Below are 13,653 nucleotides of genomic sequence, written 5' to 3'. Positions count from 1 at the left end.
TCTGGCTGTGCGCATTTTCGTTTGAGCTTTTTTTCTTTCTTTGTGGGTGAACTCCTTTGCACACCCACTAATGCACTCATTTTGAGAGCAGCGCTGTTTTTTCATTGCTGCCCTTTGCCCCTCCATTCTCATTTGTGCACTTTTTGATTGCCACCACTTTCTTCCTTTTCTTACAACCCTAAATCATCAGCTGCACATCGTTATCACTCGTTTTATCAGCGTGCACGATTGAAGTTTGATGAACGACTTACTTCCGACAACAAAACGTTCACAGTAGCAGTCACGTCAACATCTTTAACTTTGTATGTAACTCCACAACTACGACTGCGACGTTACGCTTTTCCACAGACTCCGACTGCGAATGGCTTAAACTTCGTCGGGTTTGCGTTATAAGCATGAGAATTCGAAAGGCACCCAAAGCGTTAGCACACAAAACTCGCATTGAACAGTTGAAGTTTGAAGTTGAAAGCTATCAGTACAACAAGTAATCAGTTAACGCCTAAAAGTATACAACAAATTTTCAAGTTTTACATAAAGTGTTAAAGCGCCATTAAATATACTCAAAAAAAAAGTGCCAATTAAACTTCAGTTATCTATCAGGAAGTAAACTCATAAACTCAAACTTCAGCCAGTATGAAATAGTCACCTACATTTTTAACAATTTCCCACTTACTTTAAAAATTTGAACGTGCAGTCGGTCGCTCTGTCAGCAAGTCACACATACAAAACGCACTAGGTTGGTGCCGTCGTGTTTAGCAGGTCCAGTCGTCGGCCTTATTTACACACCTTCGCTGATCTACTTTAGCAAAAATTATTTCGCTCTCGTCAGCCACACCGACTTCAATTCCGATAGCGAACTTCGGCATGCTGTTTCGTGCGCTAATCATCAAAAGCGTATCAACAATGCTCCGTAGATGTGATTTCAAATCTGTGCTACAACAGTCGTTGGACATCCCTCTGGGTCGCCAGTTGTCAACCAGTGCCATGGTCGTACGCAGTTCAGTGCACAAAGTGCGTCAGTTCGAGTTGTACCTGGTGGCAGTAGTAGAAGTTGCCAAAACTAAAACTAACCATAGTAAAATTAACCAAACAATAAAAACAACAGCAAAAACACAACGACTTTATAGCGCTGTAGTGGTCGTCGACGAAAGTAGCGACAGCGACGAACACAAATACGACGATGACAACGAATACGGTTGAATGTTTCTTCGAGGTGTGACACTTGCAGTATAAACGACACGACGGTATAATTCAGTGGCCTTAGTGACAGACAGTCAGTTAGACGGTTGGACGCCAACGTACAAGGCATTGCAGTAGCACACAGCTCGATACATACACATCACGGCCTATGACAATATGTCATAGAATTATATTGCATTCGGGTGTTAGAGTGCACAGTGCATTAACGTGATTACGACGTATGCTTCCTAAAAGTAGGCTACAAGGCTAAACGCAAAGTGGCATAACGTAACGCACCGAAAACAAAAAAAAGCAAATAACATACAAAACGGAAGCAGCGGCGAGATAGTATTTAGTGAAAGCGCCAAGAAATCATGAATTTCATTGGTAATAATTGAAGATCAAAAATGTTGAAAAAGTGTTTTGCGTGAACGTGTTGAAATTGTTGTCAGTGTTGGAGAGTGGTTTCTTTTTTGTATAATAATTTGCGGACCCTCTTTGGTGCCTATTTTTAGGCAGCCGACTTAAATATGCTTTCGAGTGGATCAATTTAATTTTTCTTGGCTTTTAATTTAATTAAAAGGTGTTAGACATCAAAAACATAAACAAAAGCTACATAGTTTTTTACTCTTAAACACTCGTTGAAGAAAAATCTTTCAAAATTTTAAGCGAAATTTCACAAAAAAAAATAAAAAATATAAACTGCCTTGGGAATGCATTTTTTATGCGAAATATTTGATATTCAAGAAATACTCAAAATTGAATAGTAAAATTTTTACACCTTTACAGAAATACGGAAAACCCAAGCTAAGAAATATTTTCAGAGAATTCATGTTAGTAGATTGCAACATTTATTATAGCAAACTTTCGAAAGCTAATTTGCTATCCCAAAAATTTAAAGTGTTCACTTTTTTATTTTGAAAACCGGATCAAATCGGATCAGAACGACAGAAATATTTCATAATTTTCATTCTCCAAAAAATTTAATTTGTAAATATTTTCCATAAACAAAAATTGCAATGCGCATTTATTATACACATTCTTAATCCGGTGAAACGATATTTTTTTTCTTGTTGAGTCCTTCCTTGTGTTGCAAACTCAAAAGGTTATAAATTGCGTACAAAGTTTTTCAAGGTTTTCAGTTCAGTCACTTTAAGAAGTAGCTTGGGTTTGCGAGTAACCTTTTTTTAATGGCAAACTTTTTTTATCGCAAAATTTTTTGTGGCACAAAATTTTGTTAATTGCAACGCTTTCAGTCAAATAATTGTTAAGCAAAATAGTTTATAGCTTACATTTTATGGCAATCTATTTTATAGCACACTTTTTTGCAATTATTTTTGAAATTTTTTTGCTGTTTAGAGCGCAATTCAGTAAAGCTGTGTTTAGCACAATTTTGTAGAAAAAACGTACGAAAGTACTACGTTTAGAAATAACTTTGATTTCATAGCAAACTTCATTTTATGGAAAACTTGTCTATACACAATTTTGTGTACCACAGAAATTCGAAGATTTAACGCTTTCTAATATATGGGACTTTAAGCGAGTGGACTTCTGTGGTTTGTGAATAATTCAATATGTTCCATTGAAGCTAACCATATGCTAATTGTTCGACATAAAGTAATGTGGGCAGGAATACTGAACTGATTCGTTAAAGAAATCACATTGAATTTATAGCAAACTTATTATTGCAAATTTTTTATAGCAAAATTTTTTAAGGCACACAATTTTTTCAAATTTTACGCTGACTAACGCTTACAGACCAAAAATTCTATGTCAAAATACTTTAAAGCATACATTTTTGTGGCATACTTTTCATAGCTAATTTTTATAGCATAATTTTCGGTCATTGGCTGAAGTGGATTTTTTCACATTAAAATTGTTTTCAAAATTCGTTTTTGAAGTAAATTTGGGTAAATTCAAAACTATTTCTGTTTAACTTTTATAACAAAGTCTTTGCTATTTCCATCGAATTATGCCAGTTATTAGGCTTTCAAAAGGATTAGAGATTTTTTTATCAAAGTCCAGTAACAAAAAATGTTTCACTAATTCCGCGCCTCTTTATAAATTGTCTTTCTTTAGTTCTTAAACAAAAGTAACTAGGAAAAATAAGTGACGATTTCATCAATTTCCAACGCCACGTATTACACTTTCTTCAAAACAATTTCTACCAAACAAAAACAATACACAAATTTAAACTTCATTAATATTCCTTTAAATATCAACGTTACCTGCTACTTTCGTCGTTCTCGAACAACCAAAAAATTGCGCATCAAACAACAAAAACACTGAAAAACAACTTTGGTATAACAAAATGTAAGTGTTGGTGATAAATATGCTATTTTTTTAACAAAAGGAACTACTTATGTAAACAAAAATTCAATAAAAGTAGGTCAGCATATATGTTTGTATGAATTCTTTTTCCAGCAGCCTAAAAGTAGGCTAGCCAAAATGGTTTACAATTTTTTAGTGCTCTTATATATATGAAAGTCAAAGCAATGTAGATAATTCGATATTTATAAGTAACGCAAAACAATTATTGCAAATGTAAAACGTTGAGGTAATACACTGCAAATGATACATGCTTAAAACTGCAAAAGAAACGTAGCGCACTTTTAGGCGCTAAAAAGTTGAAAATAAGAGTTTTGACAGCATAATATTATATTATACAGCCAATTTACCTCATTTAAAGCAATCTTACATTTTTGTGTGAAAACAAACTTAAATGCAAAGACAAAAATTTGCATATGGCAATAAAACCCATTTACTGCCGTGTTGATCTTACGCGCAAACACACTAAAGTAAATAAGCATTGCCGCTTATAACGCAACCATGTGACTGCTTGCGCTCATTTCATACACAACATTTTGCTTGTTTGTGCCCCTCTCGTATTATTGATTTTTTCTTGGCACAAATTTGCGCCTGACAGTCTATGCCGCATTTATTTGTATGTTTGCTGTTGTCGAAAGAGTACAACTTGCCAAAGTGTATGTATGCCCCTATATTTGTATGTGTTTTTGCTATATATGCAAAGAACAAAGCCACAAAGCACACACACAGAAGCTCTCAACAGAGAGGCGTTAACACAAAAGCCAATACAACAAAGGTTCAAGGCTCGTTACAAAAGTTTAGCACCCCAAAGTCTTGGCGCCAGCTGAGCTGTGTTTTTTTTTTTTAATTTTTTCAATTTTTTTTTTTTTTTTGTTGTTTTTCGTTCAGCTCATTTTTATACTCAGCTGAGCAGAGATCAGAAAGTATATTTACTTTGTTCGCATAACGGTAATCCGTAACGGCATAAACTAATCGAGATAGATATAGACTTCTGTATACCGAAATGATCTGGGCGAAAAAAGAAATTCATTTAGCCATGTCCGTCCGTACCTAAACACGATAACTTGAGTATATTTTGAGGTATCTTGATGAAATTTGGCATGTAGGTTCCTGGGCGCTCATCTAAGATCGCTATTTAAAATGAACGAAATCAGACTATAACTACGCCCACTTTTTCGATATCGAAAATTTCGGAAAACCGGAAAAGTGCGATAATTCATTACCAAAGACGGATAAAGCGAAGAAACTTGGTAGGTGCGTTGACTTATGACGTAAAATAGAAAATTAGTAAAATTTTTGACAATGGGTGTGTCACCGCCCACTTTTAAAATAAGGTAATTTAAATGTTTTGCAAGCTGTAATTTGGTAGTGGTTGAAGATATCATGATGAAATTTGGTAGGCACGTTACTCCTATTACTCTATGTGTTCTAAATAAAAATCAGGGAAATCGGATGACGAACACGCCCACTTTTAAAAAAAAATTTGTTTAAGTCAAATTTTAACAAAAAATTAATATATTTACAGTATATAAGTAAATTATGACAACATTCAACTCCAGTAATGATATGGTGCAACAAAATACAAAAATAAAAGAAAATTTCAAAATGGGTGGAATTCCGTCCTTTTTCATTTAATTCGTCTAGAATACCTTTAATGCCATAAGTCGAACAGAATTTTACCAATCCTTGTGAAATTTGGTGGGAACATAGATTCTATGACGATAACTGTTTTCTGTCAAAATGGGCGAAATGGGTTGAATCCACGCCCAGTTTTTATACACAGTCGACTGTCTGTCCTTCCGCTCTGCCGTTAACACGATAACTTGAGCAAAAACGATATATCTTAACTAAACTTAGTTCACATACCTATCTGAAGTCACGTTATATTGGCATAAAAAATGGCCGAAATCCGACTATGACCACGCCCATTTTTTCGATATCGAAAATTACGAGAAAATTAAAAAAATGCCATAATTCTATACCAAATACGAAAAAAGAGATGAAACATGGTAATTGGATTGGTTTATTGACGCAAAATATAACTTTAGAAAAAACTTTATAAAATGGTTGTGACACCTACCATATTAAGTAAAAGGAAATGAAAAAGTTCTGCGGGGCGAAATCAAAAGCGTTTGGAATCTTGGCAGGAATACTGTTCGTGGTATTACATATATAAATAAATTAGCGATACCCGACAGATGATGTTCTGGGTCACCCTGATCCACATTTCGATCGATATCTCGAAAACGCCTTCACATATACTACTAAAGGTCACTTCCTTTTCGAAGCCTCATTAATACCTTTAATGCGATACCCACATCGTACAAACACATTATAGAGTCACCCCTGGTCCACCCTTATGGCGATATCTCGAAAAGGCGTCCACCTATAGAACTAAGGCCCACTACGTTTTAAATAATCATTAACACCTTTCATTTGATACCCATATCGTAAAAACGAATTCTAGTCACCCCTGGTCCACCTTTATGGCGATATCCCGAAATGGCGTCCACCTATAGAACTATGGCCCAATCCCTTTTCAAATACTCTTTAATATCTTCCATTTGAAACCCGTGTCATACAAACACTTTCCAGGGTTACCCTAGGTTCATTTTGCTAAATGCTGATTTTCCCCTATTTTGTGTCCAAAGCTGTCAGCTGAGAATGTAATGTTCGGTTACACCCGAACTTAGCCTTCCTTACTTGTTATTGCTGTTCTTAATCTTTTCATGCTTAGTTAGCTGTTTTTTTTTTTTTTTTTTTTTGCGAATGTACAAGAAAAAAAGAAGAAAAAATATAGCGCTTTAGAAAAGTTTCTTCAAACAGGCGCTAGGCATGCGAAAACCAGAGGAAAAAAATAAAAGAAACTTCAAAAGCATCCAAAATTTTAGCCGCATAATTTAGCGTACAAACTTTATTTCTTCTTATAATTTTTTACATAATTTATGCAAAATACGATTTGTCGAACATAAATCTTTTCACTACCACACTTCCAAAACAAAAATAAAAACAAACAAATTTTGTGACTTTCATAATTGTTGTTGCAAATATCCAGTTATGTGCACATTTGCGCATATATGCTTGTGTGGAGCCTAGATTGGCACAAAATTTTTAGGCAACATGGCAAAAATTTTAGCTTTTTCAATATTATTCATGCAGCTGCGACCACAATGGCCGTCGTCAATGGCGTACCCAAAGCTTTGACTTATGTATCTACTTTTTTGTGTTGTGCTATTACTAGCCTTGTGCTACTTAAATAATGCTTTTGAATATGCTAATATACAGATATAAGATAGAAAGGCTGACTTTGTTTGAAAGCACTTTTTTACACAGTTTTGGTATGAATCAAGACTAGGAACGATACGTGACTGTAACTTTTTCACTTTTATGTTGAAAAGTTCAACAGCATATCAATGGCATTTCAAGGAGAAGGGTTTTGTGAAATACGGATCTGGCAGACTTCACTTGAATCTTTATTTGTATAATGAAATTTTTTTCTTTAAAAATTTTCTATTAATACACTAGACTGGGTTTGTCTCCATACAAAAAAAAAAAAGTTGCTAATGTCCGCCCCTAAATTTGAAGATTATGTTAAGAGGGTTTCGGAAAACTTTTTTTAATTTTTTTTTGATCCTTCGAAATACAGCCGAAAAGGTTTTTTCGTTGTAACTTGGTTATTTGACGTCCGATTTTTAAAATTGATATGTCATTATTTTGGCCTTGAAAAGCTTCACATTTCCGTTTAATGTCCTTTTAAGCTATGAAGTCATTTTCACATGATTAGGTCAGCTAACAAAATTTAACCCCCTCCCCCCTAATGTATGTTTTTTTCCTTACCAAACGAAAGTACTTAAAAATTCAAGAAAATGTGGCTTTGAAACCATATTACTATAACAATAAACAAAGAAGTTATAGCACTGTCAATATTTATTGCAACTGTTATTTTACCTGATTCTTATTATACTTATACCTGCAACTCACGATATTTTTGGAGGAAAAATTGCAGGGTTTGCATTGAAAAGTTAATAAAGATATGCCAAATATCAGGAATAGGGGAAGTTAAAGTAAATAAGTGAGTCTAGCCTGTTGTTTCGTATTTATAATAATAATGTTATGCGACAAAATCAACTTTTTTTCTGGGTATTGGACAAAACCCACTTTTTTGTAGAGATTGAGGCTTAAGTAAACAAAGTACTATCTCCGTTTTTCGAACTTAGCCTCCAACAAATAGATATCGGCTTACGAACTTCGAAATTCTACATTTCGAAATTTTATTTTTTTGTTAACGCGTTCAGCAGTGTTAGGTGACCTAATCATGTGAAAACGACTTCGTAGCTTAAAAGGACATTAAATGGAAATGTGAAGCTTCTCAAGGCCAAAATAATGACATATCAATATTAAAAATCGGACGTCAAATAACCAAGTTACAACGAAAAAATATTTTCGGCTGTATTATAAGGATCAAAAAAAAATTAAAAAAAGTTTTCCGAAACCCTCTCAACATAATCTTCCAATTTAGGGGCGGATATTGGCAACTTTTTTTTCGACTCAGTCTATAATACACTAACAAAGGTAAATGCTTTTTAGGCATGAATTATATCATGTGTGGTTTCTAGCAGCCGCAATGGTGGTAGTGGAAGCATGCTCCGCTTTTTTTTCAATTCGACAAAGATTTAGGAAATATTCCGAGTGTCTTTCTGCTAATAAAAGCTTACCTACTTAATTAATTGACGCTTTACTGCTTTAACAGTTATGGCCTTCCAACAAAGCGCACTAATCGCTTTTTTATTGTGTCAACTGACGCCAACTGGTCACAACTAGGGGATTTAAATCGTATCACCTAGTTGTTCCAGCGCAGTGGGGACCGCCCTCATACGCATGGCATAGCCGTCGCCAGTGCGTGGAGGTCCGCACATCTTTCCAAGGACTTTTTTTCTCGAACACTCCCAGAGCCGCCTCTTAAGATGTTTTCATGGTCCATGCCTCTGCGCTTTTCTCTCAAACACTCCCAGGGCGCCTAATTTGATATTTCCATGGACCATACTTAGTAGTTTATTGAGCATGATTTTCGATTGACGAGAGAGAATTTCACTTTTTGATTATCTACCCAGGACAAGTTGCATTTATTGGCAAGAGTCACTCCTCGCTGGATTTCAAAGCTGGTGTTGTTTTTTGTATTAAAGCTGGTTTCCAAATAAATGAAGTCTTTTCAAATTTCAAAATTATGGCTGCCAACAGTAGCGTGATTGCCAAAGCGCAAATGCGCTGGATCTTTGCTTGATGAGAAAAGGTACTTCGTTTTGTCCGCATTCCGCTTCCCGTTTTCTCTTTCGAGAACTTACGCGGGTGCTTAAAACAATAATATGAATGTCACAAGCATACGCCAGTAATACGTGCTTTTATAGAAAATTGTTTCAGAACTGTTTAATTTTTTAGCTTGTTTTGTTTTCTCCAGCATCAAGTTAAAAACAGCGCACGATAGGGGGTCACCCTGTCTGAAACCCCGCAACAGAAAGGAGGTTTTACATCTGCGGAAAACTTCTGTGAGAACGAATACGATGACCTTGTAACCGATGTCCAAATAGCACCTATATTATGAAGAGCACACTTCTCTGCTCTCTTATATGGAGAAAGTAAGATAACGACGCACCACTCAGGGATTATGAACCCGAACCCGCAATCGATGATGAGAGAATGATGTACCTCCACACGATTTGGATAAAGTGCCAGAATAGCAATAAAAAAATTCAAAAATAACAAGTCCGCGGGCACTGATAGATAGCCTGTGGAGCTATCCAAATGCGGAGGAGTTGGTAGGGCGCATGCATCAGCTTATTTACAAAATATAGTCAGACCAGTGCATGCTTGACGATTGGAATCTAAGTGTTCTAAGCTCAGTCCACAATAAGTGGGATCCTGCAAACTGAGCCAAAAATCGCGGAGCCAGGCTTCTCTATATCGCATATAAGGTCCTGTCAAGCGTATTGTGGGAAAGATTAAAGCCCGACGTAAGTCGAATGATTGAATCTATCCAGTACGGCTTAAGACTTGGTAAATCTACCAGATCTGGTCAATTTACTATGCTCCAAATCTTGGAAAAAACCTGCAAACTAAATTGCCCCACATCACCTCTTCGTCGATTTTAAATTTGCCTACGTCAGCACGATAAAGGGATGCCTATGTTCCGCTATGTATGTCTGAAATTGGTTTCGACGAAAAACGTATAAGGATGTGCAAAATATCGTTGAGCAATACCTTCAGCTCAGTCAAAATTGAGAAGGACCTCTCAATAATTCACTTATTGATATAAAGGGAGTCCCCGCACTACATCAATCTCGCAATATTTTAGCCTTTTTTTTGAAGTGATAAACAATAGTAATTTTATACCAAATTTTTATAACTTTTAATGCTGTTATGTGCTTAAAATGTTGTTTATATTACAGCGTGTGGATTTTGCAAATGAAATTGAAATTAAAATAAATAGAATTAACCAAACGGCCAATCTGCCGCAAATTATGCAATGATTTAAAATGCTGCGCTTTTGTGAAGCAAATACGCGCACACGATCCCTGTAGGGAAGTCAGTAACTTGTGATACAAATTTCTGGTTCACAAATAGACCTGAAGTAGTACTAGTTTGATAGCAACTCAATTTTTTCCTGTTCGAAAATCGACAGTGTGGGCTTTTATATTTCATATTTAATATTTATTTGATAAAAAATACAATTTTCAAAAAAAAAAACAAATTTTAGCTTTAAGGAGCTTCCACTATGAGTATTAGACTGGTTAGATTTATTAACCGATATCGCGCCAACGAGTTTTCGATAGGATTTGGGCTCATGGAAAAAGTTCCACTACCCAAAAAAATAATTTTCGAGCCTGCGAAATTTCGTTTTTTTTTTATTTTTTTCGACTTTAATTTTTAAGGTTTTTTTTTCATGAACTATTAAAAAATTTTCATTTGATTGTAATATTTTGATGTGTACCCCGTCCGAACCAAAAATGTCGGTAAAAACGTTGGCGATAACAGTTTTTTGAAAAAAAAAAAAATTTTTTTTTTTAAACTGTTATCGGCAACGTTTTTGGCGGACATTTTTGGGTCGGACAGGCTATACATATGAAAATTTTTTTAGTAGGTCATGAAAAAACCTTAAAAATCAAAGTCGAAAAAAGTAAAAAAAATTAAATTTGCAGGCTCGAAAATTATTTTTTTGGATATGCGTAATGGAACTTTTTTCCTGAGCCCAAATCCTATCGAAAAATCGATGGCGCGATATCGGTTAACTTTCCTCCATAAAATTGACCCACCCTAATGACTATACCTTCTTTCTCTATACTTTGAAGCCATTCGCCATAGATTCAACAGAGCACGTATAGACCATGACAAGCAACTTATATTTGAGTCAGTTCGTATTAAATATGCCTAAGTCTGCCTTGGTGTGATGGTAGCGTGCTCCGCCATCCACAACGAAGATCCTGGTTCACTCTCGGAGAAAAACAACATCAAAATTTAAGAAACAAGTTTTTTCGATTAGAAGAACATTTTTCTAAGAGGGGCGCCCCTCGGTAGTGTTTGGCAAGCACTCCGAGTGTATTTCTGCCATGAAAGTCTCTCAGTGAAAACATATCCGCCTTGCAAATACCGTTCGGAGACTCAATAAAACATGTAGGTCCTGTCCCGCCAATTTGTAATAAAAATTAAAAGGAGCACGACACAAATTGGAAGAGAAGCTCGCCCTAAAATCTCTTCGGAGGTTATGACGCCTTACATTTATTTTTTTATTTTTTTAAAGTCCTTCAGGCGGCAATTTCAGGGAATCTAAAATACTTATTGCCTGAACACATACACACCTATGAACGATGTTTCAACGAATCTTAATTTTTTGCCTAGATCAGAATTATCTTAAAAAGGGAGTTGATATTTTCATTGCCGATATTTATAGGGTGGTTTGCAACTATCGATAAAGCGGATAAAATCGGGTTATTTTATTTTTTTATTTAACATGTGGATCTCCAGAGTTGTTCGGAAACAACTAAATAGAACCAGCAAAAGAAATAGATCTGAATCTTTATACTAGTTCGGAACTATCGGAAAAGTAACAATAACCAAACTAGTTTAATAGCGGAAATTTCTGCAAGGTTCGGAACTACGGGGACAATTTCCACCGCTTAAAACATCGCCATGTTAAAGTCGGCGGTAACGTAAAGCATGCAAAAAATATAAAGAGCGAACTAGTAGGAGTTCCGAATGCACTCGAAGCGCACTAATTTTGAACTAGTGATTTTCCCTATAAGGACCGTATGGATGGGACTTGTGCCAATGTGAGCTCATTGACATAATGCGGAGCTTTATTTATTGTCAGGGGCATACTACTGCTTTCGCATATAATTGATTTGTCGCTATACAAATTTTGTTTGGGCATTCTTGGCCTTTTAATACTTAAAGTAAATTAAGGAAATGTTTATTAAGAAAATATAGTGAGCCCTGAGTTTTATGCTTTCATGGCTTCGTTGCTTTGTCCCATTCTTCTATTATGATAAATAAATCTAAAAATATGAATCTTACCTCTTATGTTGTTGTTGTTGTGTTAACAGTGCTTCGCCCCATACAAGGAGCACGACCACTCACAAATTTTCATCAAAGTCCTCAAAGGGGATTCCAAGGAAATTGGCTGTTCCAGCAAGGGCGAACCATAGAGAGATTGGTGTTAGAGGCGTAGGTTTCACACTACAATTGAAAATATGGTTGGTGTCATGTGGGGACACATCGCATGCAGGAGATACATTACGTATGTCGGGGTTGATTCTGGACAAATAAGAATTTAACCTGTACAGTATCCAGAACGAAGTTGGGCCAGGATGAATGGTATCTCCCTTAGTAGTGTGCTTTCATCTTCTGCAAGGGTAAGATATTGCATATTAATAACAGGGTTCACTGGGCGCATCCTGGCAAAAGCGTTTTCCTATTCTGGGTGTATTGGCTCAGGGCCTGCTTATCTTTATCTGGATCAAATGGCTGTGTTAGAAGGTGCCAGATGTTCCCTAAAGCCCCGTGGAGGCGGGGATAGATCAAGCAGTTATTTGCTAGGATGCCATGGTTTGTGACAATTTAGCAAAAGCTGCCTATTCTGCATTTCGTTGTGCTATTTAATGTGGCGCTCTTTGGCCATATTATGTTGGTGGTTTGCGGGGGTCATAAGGAGACATACCTCTTATAACCTGCTTAAGCGTGAGCTAATAAATGTTTTAAAGTAAGTTACCTTTATTTTGAATTTCCAAAAATAAATTGAATGTCAAACTTGATATTTATATGCAACAGCTATTGAGTGCTAAATTCGTGCATCCAACCAACTATTTTACATTCGCAACTTGCTCGATGCAATACGTCAACTATCAGCTTGACATAAAACGTGCGATATCAAATTAATGCTCTCAGCAAAGAAGCAAGCTCAGCACACTAACCCAAACAACATTATTACCATATGCACATATCAAATGAACACTCTCGTATATGTACATATAAACGCGCGCATATACATATGCAATTTTTTTTGCGTTTTTCAATATCACTAACTTTTCGGCACAAATTTTGTATTTTTCATTTCTATTCTTCTTTCACAAAACATCTTCGACTATGTCAGTACAAATTTTCCGCCACAACAATAGTGACAATAGTAGCAGCAAACAAATGTTGACAAGTAGTAAGAGCGTATGTGTATGTTAGTTGTTGTATTTGCATACGAATAGTAGCATCTATTGTTCCCTTGAATGAGCCCTATGTTTTGCTAACAACAATGTTAGCTGGCAAATTTGTTTGCCATTGAATTGGTTTAGCTTGACTTATGTTGCCACATATTGCTTGTGATTCTTTCTTCGTCTACTTCAGTTGTGCAGTGCAGTGTGATGTTGGATGAAAAGATTGTGCACGTTTGCTTATTTCTGTACTCAACATATATGTATGTAGCACTCATTGCGATTTGATTGTTCCTATGGGCACTTATTGGTGAGATTTGTCAGATTATCTGTACTTGTTAGTTTAAGTATGAATATTTTCTGGAATGTTGCGTTAATTAAGTCAATTGATGGGGAACAGACTTGATTTGAAATAATTTACAATTTTTGTTGTTATATCGGCCTACTGATTTGA

The 13,653-nt window shown here is 35.7% G+C and overlaps 1 protein-coding gene across 8 annotated transcripts in view; it reads left to right on the top strand.

Moving 5' to 3' along the window:
- The window catches only part of cpx (complexin), an 818,351-nt gene that overhangs the window by 690,079 nt on the left and 114,619 nt on the right, over positions 1 to 13,653 (top strand). The window contains exon 1 of one of the 8 annotated variants that reach the window (XM_067760779.1): positions 1,057 to 1,566. The exons of the other annotated variants lie outside the window; for them this stretch is intronic. Coding sequence (XP_067616880.1) covers positions 1,554 to 1,566 — 13 coding nt within the window. The 5' untranslated portion in view covers positions 1,057 to 1,553. Of the gene's footprint in view, positions 1 to 1,056; positions 1,567 to 13,653 lie in introns of those variants that run through there. 8 annotated transcript variants of the gene reach the window in all.

The sequence above is a fragment of the Eurosta solidaginis genome, chromosome 1, assembly GCF_040869045.1.
Source record: "Eurosta solidaginis isolate ZX-2024a chromosome 1, ASM4086904v1, whole genome shotgun sequence".
Classification (NCBI taxonomy): domain Eukaryota; kingdom Metazoa; phylum Arthropoda; class Insecta; order Diptera; family Tephritidae; genus Eurosta; species Eurosta solidaginis.
The sequence above is the reverse complement of the archived record's forward strand: the minus strand, read 5'-3'. Positions and strand labels throughout refer to the sequence as shown.